The following is a 15943-nucleotide window of genomic DNA, read 5'->3' on the forward strand; positions in this document are numbered from 1 at the left end:
CAGTTTGTTTCTACAAGGGCAAAGCAGGCTGGAGCCTCAACGTATCAAGAAGAAATAAGCAATTGCAAGGGCAGCTCAAAAATAACCAGCACCAAAGAAATGCAAGAATCAAAACAAGAGCAAGAAAAGCACAAGGTAGAAAAGGGTCAAAATGAACAAGAGGATAAAAAAAGGAGAAAAGGATGAAAAGCAAGGCTTAAAAGAGGCAAAGTGGGAAATGGTGGGTTTACTTCATTTTTTTAATGCTCCTTAAGAAGAAGATCTGCAGGGTATTGAAGGAGGAAGAGAAGATAAAGAGGGCATCTAAAGCACCTCTTCCGGGCTGCACAGATTGAGCAGCCACATTAAAAAAAAAAATCCATTTCCCCTTGAGCAAGATGATTTCAAGCCTTGCTTGTTCAAAAGTCAGGGAAAAGCCAAGCCCTGGGTGGGTCAGACCAAAACACGCTTCCAAATGCAAAAAGTTGGGGGAAGGAAAAAAAAAAGAGGTAAAAAGAAGAAGGAGGGAAAGGGGAAAAATAAAAAAAATAAAAAAAAATAAAAAAAAATAAAAAAGAAAGAAAGGAAGAAAACAGCAAGAACTTGTTTCAAAAGAGGGTCTTACTAATTTCTTGCCCGGTGTGTCGCCCAAGGCTGCGACAATGGCAAAGTACTGAATGACCCTCTTGGTGTTTACAGTCTTACCAGCACCAGATTCTCCGCTTAGAGTAACAGAAATACACAGATCAAGGACATGAGGCAAAGAACAGACAAAACTTCAAACAGAGACCCTGCCACCCTGCCGCCCCGCTCGTCATGCCAGGAGGGAGAAGCAAAGCATCGGAGGGGTGGGGAGGCTGGCACTCTCAAAGCCCTCACCCTGGGGGTGTATGTGCCTGTCTCTGGGGCTTGTCTTTGGAGCGAAACCCAGCTCCATCCTCGCTGCAAGCCCGCGCCCTGCCCAGCTCCTCGAAGGTGCGGCGGGGGCTCAGCTGCCCACCGCAGAGGCTGCGGGAGGTGCAGGCACCCACCGGCGCTGTACAGCCCTGGGGCTTCGGCTGCCCGGGGTCAGCCAGGAGCCAGCCTCGCCTGCGCCCGCTCAGGTTGTTTCAGCACACCCCGCTTTGTTGGGGGTCCTGGAGACGTACCAGGGTGTACCCTGCCCAGGCGGGCCCCGCTGAGCTCATCCCTATAGTTAGCTGCTCTCCCATTGTAATCCCAGATGACAAAGAGCCGGGGGGAGGTGGGGGGCAGAGCCGCCACCAGCCACGTGCCAAGCATCTCTCCACAGCCCCTGCCTTTCCTAATTAGGCTATGGCCGAGGCTAAAAACGTCCGTGGCTCCTGGCAGCGGCGTAGGGTCCTTTAGAGTCCTTTATATAGCCCTTATCTATATGTCACTTGAAATCAACCTGGCCTACACCCTCCCACGTCACCCTCCTCCCCCGCCACCGCCCCACCGGCCACCGCCGCCATCTCCCTCCGGCCTTGGCCTCCATTTCTCCTTCCCCCTTGCTCCTCAGAGGCCGCCGGCGGTTGGGGTGCCCCACGGCAGCGCCCGCAGCTGTCGGGGTGCGGGGGAGCCTGCCCGCCAGGCCCGCGCAGGGCTTTGTCACCTGGCGCGGTGGTGGCAGGCTGGGCGGGAAGGGACGGGGGGGCCGACAGCTGCCAGGGCCGGGGGGGGATGTGGCCATGGGGGCCCTCCTGGGGCATGGGGTGCCTGCCCAGGGGTCCCCCGGGAGCACGGCGTGGGGGGCCATGACTGCTCACACTGGGGCTGGATGGGGCAAGGGCATTGGGGGGCACTCACGTGATGAGCATGGACTGGTTTTCGCGGTCTGGAAGAGAAGGAGCGGGCATTAGGCCAGTGCCCCCCCCCTCACCCCTTGCCCCCACAGCCCAAATCCCCCAGGCTGGGGGTCCCCGAGGCGAGGGCTTACTGCGCAGCATGTCGTTGTAGGCGTTGTCGGCGATGGAGTAGATGTGCGGGGGTGCCTCGGAGCGCCGCTTGCCCTTGTAGGCTGCCACCACCGGTGCCGTGTAGACAGGCAGCCACTTGTAGGGGTTGATAGTGACGCAGAAGAGCCCCGAGTAGGTCTGCAGGGGGGAAAGGATGAGGGACGGAACTTCCCCGACGCCCCTTCACCCCCCTACCCCACGAGGTGAACCCCGGGCACCGTCGGCTTACATAGATCATCCAGTGGGAGTAGCGGCGCTTCAGGTTATAGAGCACAGAGGCCTCGTTGAGGTGCGTCAGCATGGCCATGTCCTCAATCATGTCAAACTTGGGGGGGTTCATGGGCTGCAATTCATCCTCCTTCACCACCCGCGTCTGCCGGAGGAGGGGGGACACATCAGATGGACCCCAGTGCCCACTGAACACCCTCTCCCCCAAAACCCGCCAAGCAGACGGGCATTTAGCAGTCCCACATTGGCCCCTGTCGGTGGTCCTCCCAGCAGGGCTGCCCTCCATTTTGGGGTGACGGGGCTGGGGGAGCCCCACCAGCACCCCAGCCACAAAGGCCAGTGGGGACTAGCAAGCCCCAGCCCCAGGGAGATGGGCTGTGGCTGAGCCCGACTGAGGGGGTCCAAGCCGGGGGGCACCAAGATGTCACCCCACAACATGCTCGACACCCCGTCTTGTGCTCTCCTCTGCAGCCTAAAGCCCTGTGGCGGCACAGGCTTTCACGCGGAGAGATCCCTGGTTATTTGGGCAAACAGCTGAAGCCTATACACCATCACTTATAACTGGATTTATTTAATCCCACGAAGCCAAGCACTGGGAAACTATCGCGTTACGTATCTGGCCCGAGTGGAAGAATCCGGATTTAGCAAATGGTCTTGTTAATAAAGATTACATGAAACCTTTCAAAGAGATTTTGTTTGGGGTTCTTTTATGGGTAAACATGAAGTGTGTGGTGTTAAAAGGTGCTAGGTGTAAAAAGCAGGAGGGTAGACAGAAGGATAAGGATGGGGTTATGTCTCCTGAAGCTGTTTCTGCTGGAAATGCTGATCCAGGAAAGCAGATACAGTTTCAGATTTTGTAAGTCTGTGACAAACTATTAAAAAGGACAGTTTCAAAAGAGAACAGCAAAAAAGGTTTGGAAACTCCTTTGTTTGCAGAAGCTGAGGATCTTTTAAACATCAGAATAAGCTTATAAAATTTATACTGCCTCCTCAATAAATTTTATTTTGGAGGGGGAAATTTTTTTTTACTTATTTTCCCAGTTCCAGACAAATATATATTCAAAGCCTTAACACTTTTCAAAGATGATTCCTTTTAAATTTGGCAGACATTAGCACTTCTCAGTGCCATTCTTGACTAGCCAAGAAATATAAATAATAAAGCCTATCATTTACTGCCTGGTCAGGTTCTTGCTCTTTTTTCCAGTTTTACCCCAGTGTGGGTTTCTGTGCTGCAATGAAGTTGCAGGGCCATGCGACTTCCATAGCCATGAAACAAGTATTAATTAAGCTCATTTGCAGCTATTTGTACTGGATATTATCTTGACAAGTTTCAGCTGACCCTGGGCTGCTTTGCCTCCCTGCTGCTGCTGGAAAGCGGGAGCCTCACCACTACAGAGAGCTGGTCCTACCCCTCTGCCCAGCATCTGTTCTCCCAGCAGCACCACTCACTTGGCTGCAAATCCTGGCTAAAAAGAGCAGGAACTGGCCAGTTGGCCCCTTACCTCTTGTTCCACCTTTGAGACCAGCCAGGCAGTGGTTCAGCCCTGCAAGGGGCTGCGCTGGGGCAGCTCTTCCTCCCGTGGCCGGGGGCTGTGCTGGGCCAGCCCCACTGTCCCCCTTCGCTCCCTTGCACGGTGAATGGTGTTTGAAAGCAAACCCTCGACGGGGGGACGATGAACCGCTGCTGCTTTTGGCAAGTAACTGGCCTACGTGTCCTGACACACCGCGGTGTGTGTCCCCTCGGGGCATGACTGATTGCTGAGCATGGAAGGGTTATCAGCAAGAGCTCAGCTAGTTTCAGACGTGATCTTGTCATATGTATCCCCCTTCCACACACACTTTATCTCCCTTGGAAAATGAAAGGTATTTTGCTTACTTCCTTATTTTTGGTTTCCACAGTGACTTTGCCACCGGAGCTTTCTTTGATTTCCACTTCAATGTAAGCTTCTTTCTCATCCGGGATCCAAACTCGCTTCTTTCCTGGAGGAGAAAGGAATGGAGAGGACAGGGAAAGGGAAGGGAAGGGGACACAAACAGGTTGAAATGCAGGAAACTATTTGAAATTGTCAACTGAAAGCCACCTGAATGCAGTCCAATAACATGGAAGGACAGTGATTATTCCTTCCTACGTTTTTGGTCATAGGAGCTGGGATTTCTTTGTCTGCTTCATGTTTGGCAGCGGTTTACTTTGCTGGGGTCAACTTTTAGCCTGACAAAAGTCTGCTGCTTCACATGTGCTTGCACTCAGACCTTTTTGAAAAAAGGACAGTGAGAGGAAGCAAAAGTCTCCTCATTTGCCAAACTGAGAGAAGCAAGTTGGGCCCTGGAGCCGGAGCAGTGAGCTGCAGTACAGTGGCGTGGCTGAGCAGAGCAGACATCTCCAAAGTGAAACAGAGCTGGAGAAGGCTTTGACACCAGTCCTTCAGCCCATCTCCCTCAGCCCTCCAGCCCCCCAGGGATGGGGAAAATGAAGGGCCACCTCTGCCTGCACCTCAGCAAACAAGGGGAAAGTCAAGACCCTGCTTTTCCTACTTCTAAAATCTTCCTGCCCTTCAGGGTGCTGGGGGCAATTCTGCTGCACCTGCAATACCACAAGGACCAGCACTGGAAAAGGGATGGAGATGGTCTCTGAAGAGAGCCATGGCCAAGGGGCTGGCTGGGGGCACACACATAGGGCTGTGCCGAGACCTGCCTTGGGGTCTTACCATCAAACGGTATTGTCTGAAGCTTCAGCTGCTCTGTGTAGCTTTTCCGGAGGTATTCAGCAGCCTCCCCAAACTCACTCATGTCCAGCATAGACATCTTGCCGAGCTGGAGGGAGACTTGGCTGCAGTGAAGAAAGTGAAAGACACCGGAATGCTGAAAGGAAGGAAGAGACAAGGAGTCAGTGAATGGAGAAAGCTCCCACCGCTGGGCTGCTAATCAAGAGCAACATGGTCATCAAACACGTTTTTAAATTCAAAGAGTGAGAGAAGACAGCAACAATACTAGCTAATAATAACAATGCAATAACAAGACAATTACTGAACACTTTCCCTTCTGTTGCTACCAGCCCTGTGCCGCAAGTCTCAGCTGGGTGAGCCAGCATCGCTTTGGTGTCAAAATCCACATTCGCATTTTAGGTGTCACCAGAGATCGTCAACGACACCCTTTTTCTTGATAAACTCAGCTAAAATCTATTCCAGCTCTACAAACCTCTTGGAGCCCTGGTACCCTCACAAAACCTCTGCAAAGACCCCGCGCTATTTTGCCAAGCAACATTGCAAGAAGATAAAAGCAAGACTGGAGGCATTATCCCTGGGAAGACCCCTTCTAGAAGACCGCTGTGACAGCTGCTTGGAAAAGCACTTTTATGATAGTGCTTTCTAATATCCATCTAATGCGGTATCGCACAGCAGAGCTCTGAAACGCTGCAGCGATCACAACCATAGCCACTGCTGGTAGCCAGCAACTTGGCAAAGTGCGCAGACCTCAGCAAAAATGCTCTCAGTCCAGGTCTGTCCCCCCCTCCCCCGTATCGCCAGTCAGCCCCTGTCCTCCAGGAACATCCACCCTGCAGAGGTGAAGCGGGTTAGTAGCAGAGGACAAGCGTGCACACAGACATGCTCTTTATTACTAACCTTGGTGATAGGACTGAGTGGCTGTGTGCATGCAGCAAAGCCCCTTTTTATTGTGTCTGTCAAGGTCAGAGTGGGAAAAGATATGTCAGAAATTCCCATGTGTCATGTCCACACAGCTCCATTGGTGCTGCTGTCCCACTGCCTGGAGAGACACAAAAGGCAAACTTCGCTTTTATCTCTCTGCAAATGCAGCCTGGTTATTTTTATTCCTGTATTGTCAGGCGAGTACAAAGGCAGAGCGAGAGACTGCAGCTCGAGGAGGCAGCACAGCTCTCCAAGCCTGCCACACTGCCTGCTTCGATGGGGAGTGGAGGAACGAGAGCTTCACCGTTTCCTCCTGCACCTGAGCAACCAGTCCTCCTGCTTCTTCCCTGCACTCCGCCAGGAGAGCTGCTGCCTGGTGGGATGTGTGCGGCTGCTGGCTTTCCAAGCTGGAGCATCCCAACCTCTCGCTCAGCTCTGGTTCAGCCTCTCCTGGACAGACTGCCTGGGAGCGGGGGACTGGGGAAGGACCTCGGGCTTGGTCTCTGCTACGCCACTGCCGCCTTCTCAAAGGGCTTGGCTTGTTTCCCGAGGCACACCGGCCGCTCCCTATTGAACAGTAACCATCAAAACACCAGAATTTACTTTTCTGGTTATATGCATGAAACTCAATGGTTTTGTCAGAGGGGCCTGATGCTCCCCTGAGCTGTGGTGGCCTGTGGGTAGCCCCCCAGGGCAGGCATGCTGCGGGGCAGGGGGGCTTGAGCCCCAGGTTGGTCTCTCTACAGTTGATGGGCTCTGCCTCTGGCAAGCTCTGTCCAGCAGTAACCCCCCAGGTCCTGCTCCCAGAGCTCACTCACCTTGGTGTGGGAGCCTGGCTCATGGCTAGGCCAGATTCAAAATCTCTCACCAGAGAGGCTGTTGGGTTTCATCCACACCATTTTACCTCGACAGCACCCAAAGACACTGTGTGCAACGCAGTGATCACAGCTGGGAGCACACCTCCATCACAGTACCACCACCACGTGCTGCCTGAGATGGGAACGGGACCCACAGCCGTGCCATGGTGATTTCTGTGCCAGGCTCAAGGAAAAGCCATTTTAGTTGCTGGCATCCCAAGTGTAGTGAGGTTTGTACCCTCGGGGCTGGCTGTGTTACTGCCTCCCTGACGCATCCCCATGCCTGCCCACCAAGTGCTCTGCTCTTCTCCTTGCCTTTGCCTCGGTGCACTTAAAGCAAAGTGGGGCTGGATGCTTTTTTGCACCCCATCTCCCTCAGAGAGAGTAAGGAGGTGCCACTGCAAGGGCAGGACCATCACGTACCTTCCCCAGGGCAACAAACCCCGTGGATCAGCCCAGGGATTGCAGCTGCGGTGTGCACACCCTGCCAGGGTGGGCTACTGCCGCTCAGCCCCCCGGGGAACACGGCCGGTCCTCTCTGCAGCGCCGCTCTGCTCCTTCCCAGACCCTAAGGCACTCCATGCCCCCTGTGGCAGAAGGGGCACTCGTGGGCTGCTTGGATTTGTGTGAAACAAGCTGCAGCTGCCTCCAGAGCTGGAAATCAGCCTAACTAGAGCTGGGTGACTTGGGACCCCCACGTGCATGTGCAGGGAGGGGCAGCATCTGGCCCCCCTAGATGGGCTGGATGGCTGCACACCCCCTCCTCAGCCGGGGGGTGCCCAAGTGCCAAACCACCTCTTGGCTCTCCAGTCATGTCATGTCCAGGGGGGACAGAAATTAGAAATAAACCCACTCAGGTGATACCAGAGAACCGGGGCCCATGGGCTGCAGGGCTTTGCTATTCCCCATTCAGTACCCCTCGCACCCCAAATAAACTTGGGGTTGTTGTATCCTCCTGAGAGTAGGGGAAACTGAGGCACGGGGAGGTTAAGGATTGGCTGGATGTGGCGTGGCTTCTGCCATGGCCAGGATAGCAGCACCAGAAGCTGCTTAGGGCATGTGGCTTCAGCTGGGCACACAGCCCAGGTTACAGAGAGGTTTTTGCAGCCCCAGGACCTGCCCTGAACCTCAGCTAAGCACTGGAAGGGTTTCTGCTGAAGCCCAGCAGTCACTCCTTCATCCAGCGCACAGGCATGGTTTGCTGCTACATTCTGCGAGTGCCATCTCCTCCACAGCCCCCTGACAGGCAGGTCCTCTGCCCTGCCACCCTGCTTTGAAGTGAAGCCTGGGACATTCATGGGATGGAGGAGGACTCCAGACCTGTCCCCTGTGGATTGAGCCCCAGCAGAGAGGATAGCTGGGCTCAGGGAGGGGTTGATGCCTTCACTGGCTGCACGGTGTAATGTAAGGGCTTTGTGTGGTGCCAGTCTTCCCCACGAATTAAAATGTTCCTGTGGAGGGAGGCCTGTGGCATGAACAAGGTCACTTTGAGCACATCAGGATAAAGCGGGGTGCAAGCCCCCATCTCCATGTCCCACGTGGGCACTCTCTCACCAGGCTGATGTTCAGAAGCTGGTGCACAGCTGGACTCCATGGATGTGTGTACTGCAGCTGCCCTGGGGAGACCATCAGGGGGACACCAGTCCTGAGATCTCTCTTGATCATGGCATGACGGGGGTGCTCAACCCTTGCCAAGAAGGCAGAGTTTCAGTGTCCTGAAGAGTCACAGGCGCTGGTGGACCACAGGTCCCTCTGAGGTCACCCCGGTGGTCTTCTGCCTCTCTGCCCTGGGCTCAGAGTCAGGTTTCCACCCACGTCCTGGAGGGACCCGAGGCTTTTGGCGGGTCTGGTGCCAAGTACCTTTGCCACAAGCGCCCGGGCAGTGGGACAAGCTCTCGGCCCAGACCCACCAGCTGGCCCAGCCTCACACATTCTTCTCAGGGCATGTACTCCCCCCTCGCTCTGCTCACCCCCTCCCCTGCCTTATCTTTAAAGCGATTTTATTTTCGGAGATTCCTTCTGCAGTTCCTTCTGTTCGCCCTAGTTTCTCTCCCTCTTTGAAGAGGTTCCAGCAGGGTCCATCAAAGGCTGAGCAGATCTGTAGAAGGAGAAATGTGGAATGGTCGCTCCAGCAGCTGCTGAAGTGCATTTCCGCTTGGTTTAGGCGTTTTCAGCACTAGCATTTGTGATGTGGTTTTTCAGGGTGGTAGGAAGCTCATCCTTGTGTTGCTGGCAAGGCCTGAGCTGTGCCCTGCTCAGACAGGTGGGACGGGGCATCCTCAGCGGGGCAGCGGCCGCAGAGGGCTCCTGCGGACCTCCCACGAAACCCCACGGGCACGACGAGGAGCACATGCTTTTAGCTTGAACAGAGGGGAGTTTGCTAAATTTAGGTGGCTATTGCCCAAAGCAAACAGTCTGCCCGAACGTCCCACCAGCCCTGCATGACCATCCTCAGCAGTGGGAGCATCTGCCCTCACCATTAAGGTACCCCCACTCTTCCCCCCCTAGTCTGTGCTTGACGTTGGTGTCCCAGGATATGATGGAAGAGGATGGGGCTCCTCAGCCATGCCCCCACAGGCTGGACAGGCCTCTCCCCATGGGACAGGACACCACCAGCACCAGACTACAGAGCTGCCCCTTCAGTGAGCGTTTTGTGGTCAGATCAGCTCCTGCTCAGCCCTGGGGAGCCAGGAGGGTGCCAGGGGCTCAGCCATCCTCTCTGGAGAAATCCCCTGGCTGCTCCCTGACCCCCAGGAGGAATGTTTCCCATTAGCAGGCTCTGATAAGTGGCAGGAAGGAGAATTACTCTACGTGTCAGCCAGTTTGCTAGAGGTTTCCACACTTAACATATCACCGCTATCAGCTCCCTGAAATGCACTGGAGGGGAGTGCGAAGGCGGCTGATTAGATAAAGACAATCTATGGAGGGGCTATTTCAGGCATATTTCCATGGAGCGGGAATGTCTGCTTACAGCGAGACAGGCGGCAGTGACAGGCCAGCGCTGCCAGTCTGACAGTGTCCCCCTGGCTTAGCGTGGCCACCAAGGCTCCCTCCAAAGCAAACCCCTAAAACCCCACAGCCCTGTCCCCCCAGGGCAAGCGAGCAGTCACCGCCGCAGCACAGCTTTCCGTGTATTGCTTGACATCAGCAGGAGACAGGTGCGGCAGCGGTGCTGCTACAGGGACCCCAAGGGGCAGATGCTCCTGTGGGGCTTGGCATGGAGTTAGAACTGGGTCCCCTCATCTCACAGCTCCCTGGGCACTTCCCAGCACAAGTGCTCTGCTGCCTGGACGTCCCACCCTGGGGACAGTGCTGGTCCCCCTGTCCTGAGCTGGCTGTCCTTTGGCTGGGGGTGAAGTTTTGCCTCTATAACCCTTCATGAACACGCATGAAGCTGCCGCTGCCATGAGCACCTCGGTGCGGTGGTACACACCTCAGCATAGCACGAGGCTTGGGCAGCATGGGCATGCTGGCAGCTGACCCTCTGGGCACTGCGCTTGCACTGCATGGGGCAAGTCTCCAAAATGAGTATCAGGACTGAGAAAGAGACATGCCATGAGAAATTAAGTGTCCAGAGTTACCAAGCATGGTCACACACAGGCATGGAGACACCGAGATCACCTGGAGACTGGGAAAATCAGAGAGGTTTTGTTTGTTCACTTTGAATTTACTAGCTTTGAGGTTTGAGGGGTTTTCTCCTGGGGTTTGCTACCATAAAGCATCTGTTTAAGAATGAAGGTTGTACTGAACATTGCAAAAATTACAGGAATGTGTGAACCTTCAGTGAAGATGCTTGAGGTTTCGGTAACACACTTCAAAACAATGACAGAAAAGAGAATCTTGCCCTGTCCATTTGAGTACTTAATTGCACCTTAACCCCAGATGGCCTGTCAGGACAGACCCTGGCATACAGCAGTCATTGGAAATCACGACCAAGAGCTGCCTTGGAGGCTGCAGGGAGGTGCAGAGCCTGATCAGAACCAGAGCCGGGACGTGGTTCTGCCCGTCCATGGGCCGGCTCTGTCCTAGCAGCGCCCTGGATGTTCTGGTTTTGCATCAGCTTTTGAGATGTGCGAGCACGAGGTGGGGCGGTGCTGTGCACACACCCCAAGCCCACACAACCAGCTGCTCACAGAGCATCGATCCTTGGGGGGATCCCATCACAGCCCCCTGCTCTCTCCATTCTTCATGCACCTTCTCCTTCACTCCATGAGAAACTAGCCCAGGGCGGTGTTGCAGGCATAAGCTGATGGAAGTGGCTGGGCTGGGCCAGGACCTGCTTGGCTTTAGCAGTGTTTCCTTGGCCTGAAGAAGTCCATGACCCTGCTCTCCTGGCCCATCGACCCAGCATTCTGCTCACTGTGGGCTCAGACACTGCTCAGTTTGTCCTTCCCGCTGTGCCTGCTCATCAAGCCTCACAATAGACCAAGCTCAAGTCTATCTCATGGCAAGGGACAATTGTTCAAGACAAAGTGGCAATAGATGTGGCAGATTTTCATGGAACCTGGTAGGCCTGGATGTTTCTCAAGACTGGCTGTCACCTGGGAGGGAGCAATATTCCTGCATGTCCTCACATCATGACAGGAGACCTTCTCACCTCACTATGGCCCATCGCAGCCCATGCTACCACCTGTCTGTCGGCCAGTGGGTGAAATAAACCTCCCTAAAAGCTCCCCAGGAAGCAAGTCCTGGTGCTGGTGGGACTCTGGCCTCAGGGGACCAGCAGCTGGGTCCCTCACAGCCAGTGCAGCATCTGCAGGGATCTGCTCCCTGCCAGCCAAAGCAGACCAGCATCCCTGGCTGGTCCCCACCTTGCTGCTGCAGAAGGTTGGGCACAGCTCGGGGAAGCGAAGGTGCAGCCAAACACAGGTTCAGCCTGGCAGCTTTGTTTTCCACCAGCCGGTCCTGCTGCCTCCCTCACAGCCTGGCTCGGTGTTATTTATACCTCACTCCATGGCCACTTCACTGCACAGAAAGGCCTGGTGGAAAAGCTAAGGAAGTGAAATTACTTTGGGGAAGAAATGACACTACCCATTTATAAATAACCCGGGTTTCATTGATCTTTTAGATGCTCTTTTGGCAGAGAGTCCAATGTCATTGCTCCAGCAATGCAGACAATACTTGGGCATTGTTTTATTCTCAGTTACAGGGAAAAGGACAGCACCAGCTGCCTTTCTATCTTTAGCCCATGAGAGCACTCTTCAATTGTTCTGAGCTTCAAACAATAGGCACATGTGTGTGTGGTTTAAGATTGCTGGCCTTACCAGAGCATTTTGCAGCGAAATACGGCCTTAAGAGACAATAGATTTCTTTCATGCCCTGGCTGAAGCTGGTATTTATACGACAGAGAAGCCATGGTGCAAGAGCTCTGTCTTGTTTTTCTTGTGCATGATGGGCCAGCGAGAGGTTCCGCTCCCCGGGGAGTCCTCTGAACTCTCTTCCACAAAAATAGCCCTATTGTTCTCCCTTTATTTGGCTGGTGCTGAACATCACATCATCCCGTCCCCTCGCAGGGTCAAGTTAATGGCTTTGGTACTATATTGCAAAAACAGGCTTCTGCATTAATGCACAGATATCCTGAGATACAAGAGAGTTGGCCAAAACCTCAGACTTGGTTTCTTTGCAGCTAGAAGAGCAAAGGAGAACTGGGGTATTTATTTTTTTGTCCCTGTAACAGGGCACCAGGGAAAGTGAGTGTGCCCGCACGTGGTTGACGAGTGATTTTTTGAAGGCGCGGATGGGCAGCCAGGCACCCAGCTCTGCAACCAGCCCGTCAGCTGCAGTGTATCAAATGCCTGTGCATAACTCAGCAGTGGAGTGGGTAAACGATCTGCTCACTTTCTGGTGGCTCTGCCAAGGCCCTCGGTGCCCAGCCGCCTCTGCCTGCATGGCTGGGGGACCGAGGCTGTGCCATGGGCATCCCAGGTGCAGGACGGGGCTGCATGTGGGACGTACCTGCTGCAAAGCCCCCATTCACGTGTCAGTCTCTGAAGAGTGAGAAAAGCAGGGTCTTGTCAGAACTATTTATTCCCCTACCCCGTTGTGGCTGATGTTGTATTGAGTTTCAATTGTCTGAGCCCTGGGCAGCCTTTGAAAGGGGACGCGACATCCCAAAGCCACAAAGCCCACCTTTGAAGGCTCTTTAGCAGCCAGAGGAGAGGTTTACAAGTATAAAGTGCTTTTCTTTAAACTTCGCAGGTCTCTATTTTTAGCAAATAAAGATAATGTCCCAGTTGCTGTTGTTCATCTTTTGTTGCATGTAACATGCCAAATAGTTACCATGTCTGCCATATTTTTTTATCATTAAACCTTCTCTGAGCTGCATTGCGGCTCTCTTACGCTATAGCAGAGATTAGGGGCTATCTGCATGTACAAATCCTCCCCGGGCTACTGGATTACTTTGAAAAGATCTCATTCTCCAGACTGAATTTGGAAAAGAGAAAGAAAAGACAAGTCAGAGCTCTCTATAAAAAGACTTTTCCCAGTCTGAGCAGGCTACATTCATTCTGGGAACTCTCAAGTACAGGGCAGCACCTTTTCCCAACTTTTTGCGATGAACTAGGACCATTCTTTGCAATGTATTGCTTAGAAACCCAAGATTTGCATGCCCTTTCTCAGACACTCAGAGCAAACAGAGAGGAGGAGGGACTCAGGACCCTGCGAGGATCGAGGACTGAGAGAAAATGCTTCTGTCTGAGTAAACTCTGTCCTTCTGCATCATCATTAAAACTCTTGGACTTTGTTCCTGACTTCCAACTGTTGACCCACATGCGGGTGAACAGCCTTTGCCCCGTGGTGGGGTCAGAGCAGGCTCCCAGCACAGGGCAGTTTTCCAGCGAGAGAATACTGGATCACCAGTCCACTTCCAAATTCACAGCCTGGATGTTATTAATTAAGGTGTGAATCCACAGTTACTGATCAAAGGATGGCAGAGAGCAAAAAGAAAGAGTAGGACTCCTGAGTCCAGAAAAGAGACTAGGTGTATGTTATTAGAGAGCTATAATCATAGAGCTTCATTTCAGCAATAGACCTCTAAGGGCAGAGCTAAGAGGCTTGCAATGACAACTCCTGGCGCTTGTAACAGGATAAAGAGCTGGTTATCTCCCAGCCTGTCCTGGCCACTGGAGATGATGCATCTATGGACGGTGACCTAGTGTAACAAGAGCCAGTGCTTGCTGGAGAAATCCCTCCACCACTGGCAGGCACATCCAAGGGTTGGGGGCTGCCTTCGCGCCTTCCTCTTAATGCATCCCGTTGCGGGGTACCCCTGCCTGGGGCTTTCCCTTGTTGCCCCAGAGTGTAGGTGTGGCTGAGGGCATGAGCACAGCACGTGTGAGCCTGACACCCTCCTCAAATGTCATGCTCTAGGTTAATATATATGTGTGTACGTATATACAGTCCTAATCCACCCACAGCCTCTCTGCAGGTTAGATGGGTCAGGGACCTTCCCGTGCAGACAGGTTCTGGGGCTTGCTGTGGAGCTTGGCACTTGGTGCATTTCCAGACTCGGTGCTGCTTTTGCTGCTGGGTAATAGCTCTCAGGGCAGACGGGGAACTGAGGCAAAGGATAAAGTCATTTGCCCAAAGTCATCAGCAAGTCAGTGGCCAAGTGAGGAAGGGATCCCCTTGCCCTCCTAGGCAGTCCAGCAACGCATCTTCAAGCTCTGGAACATGTCACCAAAGAGATGGGAAGGTCTCTGTTCTGGGAAGTTCTCAAGGCTTGGTTAAGCGAAGCCACAGCCACTCTGATCTTGTGCAAGGGATGGTCTCACTGTGAGCAGGAGGCCGGGTTAGAGACCAGCCCCTTCCCTCTCATTCCCTGACGTGAGGAAATGCCTGAGCTAATCCCTGCTGGTAGAGCAGACAGAAAAAATAAGTATCAGCAGGCAGCGCACTGGAGTCGATGAAATAATTCACAATTTCATGGCTTTGTGATGGCAGGATCTGAGCATCGTAGGTGGATTTACTCATCCCCTTCCCGAAGCTGCATTGTTGAAAAATTAAGTCCACATAAAGATCCAGATCTGAGGTGTTCAGGCGTTGTTCTGCTGGCTGACACACAAGCATCACATAACCATCTCTTCACCAGCAATCAATGATTTCAAATGTCATAATGCAGGTCACAAGCCAAGTCCAGCCCTACTGCTTTTGTAGGAGCCTCCCAGTTATATCACAAATGTCCTGTGAAAATGTTTAAGCAACTCTATTGCTCCAGTAGGTACACAAATGATTGCCTTGTGATGACAATAAATGTTTTTTTCTAGTTACGCTGTTGTGTTGATGGTACCTTACTGGCGAATGTGTAGGGTTGTTTCATTTTATTACACTTATTGTAAGAGCAGAGAGAGTTAGGACTCACAGTTCCTTTGTATATTTAAACAAAAAAGTAGGAAGGACCTGGTTCGGATTCATTTGCACACAAACAAATCTTATCTGTTCCAAATACAGACACATTCCCACAGAAATAACCCTCTCGATTTGTCACACTGCCATTTCCAGCCTTATTGCTGGGAAATTAATATCCTGCAAGTACATGAAACTGTTCTGAAATCTGAGATTTACCAGATGTACTTAAATGAAAAGGCACAGAACAGCCCCCAGCCTTGGATCTGCCCGAAATGAGAGCAGGGAGCAACCCTATCTCTTGAAGAACCCAGACAGTCAGTGTAAATACACATCTAAAGTGGGAGAAAACTATCAGCTTGCATTATGCCCCAGGGCGTGCCAGAGCCCGCCGAGCGCCTCCCACCGCAGCATGGCACCCAGCCACGGACACCCTGGCCCACCGGGGCACCCAACAACCTCTCTGGGGACACCAGGGGGACATCTGCGATGGGGGCTGCCAGTGGGCTGGGCTGATCGAGGTGCCCCTGGCCACCCCTTCTCCAGGCCCTGCCGGCGCCGCGCTGCAAAGGGCAATGAATGTGTCGAAGAAATGGGAAACGTGAAGATGTGGCCAGTATTGGTTCAGTTTGGGTTCCTTCATTCCCAAAGCCGGGCCCATGGTCCCTCTGCCTTCCCCCGCCTGGCAAGGGGCGGATTTCACTGCTGCGAAGGCAGGAGCTGACACCGCTCCAGCGGGTGAGGATGTGCCGGCCCTTAACACAAGACGCTTCCCGCTGCTTTCGGCTCGCAGCTGCCTCCAGCAGGTGCCGGGGGCCTGCAGCAGGCACAGAGTAGGCCACACACGGCGGGACCCCCTGGGCACCTCCACCAGATTTCCCCCAGAGCCTGCATGGCCCTGGGGTCTTGTGTCCCTTCCGCGGGGATGATGTCA

General features: G+C 53.4%; 1 protein-coding gene across 1 annotated transcript in view; it reads right to left on the reverse strand.

The window, feature by feature from the left end:
- MYH7B (myosin heavy chain 7B) overlaps nt 1-5022 on the reverse strand; it is a 28709-nt gene extending 23687 nt beyond the window's left edge. Inside the window, exons 1-6 of the mRNA XM_056353204.1 lie at nt 4871-5022; nt 4042-4145; nt 2167-2310; nt 1919-2075; nt 1789-1816; nt 605-701 (exon numbers count right to left, since the gene is read on the reverse strand). Coding sequence (XP_056209179.1) covers nt 605-701; nt 1789-1816; nt 1919-2075; nt 2167-2310; nt 4042-4145; nt 4871-4967 — 627 coding nt within the window. The 5' untranslated portion in view covers nt 4968-5022. The remainder of the gene's footprint in view (nt 1-604; nt 702-1788; nt 1817-1918; nt 2076-2166; nt 2311-4041; nt 4146-4870) is intronic.
- Between the last annotated feature and the right edge of the window lie 10921 nt (nt 5023-15943).

This window comes from Falco biarmicus, chromosome 10 (genome assembly GCF_023638135.1).
Source record: "Falco biarmicus isolate bFalBia1 chromosome 10, bFalBia1.pri, whole genome shotgun sequence".
NCBI classification, from domain to species: domain Eukaryota; kingdom Metazoa; phylum Chordata; class Aves; order Falconiformes; family Falconidae; genus Falco; species Falco biarmicus.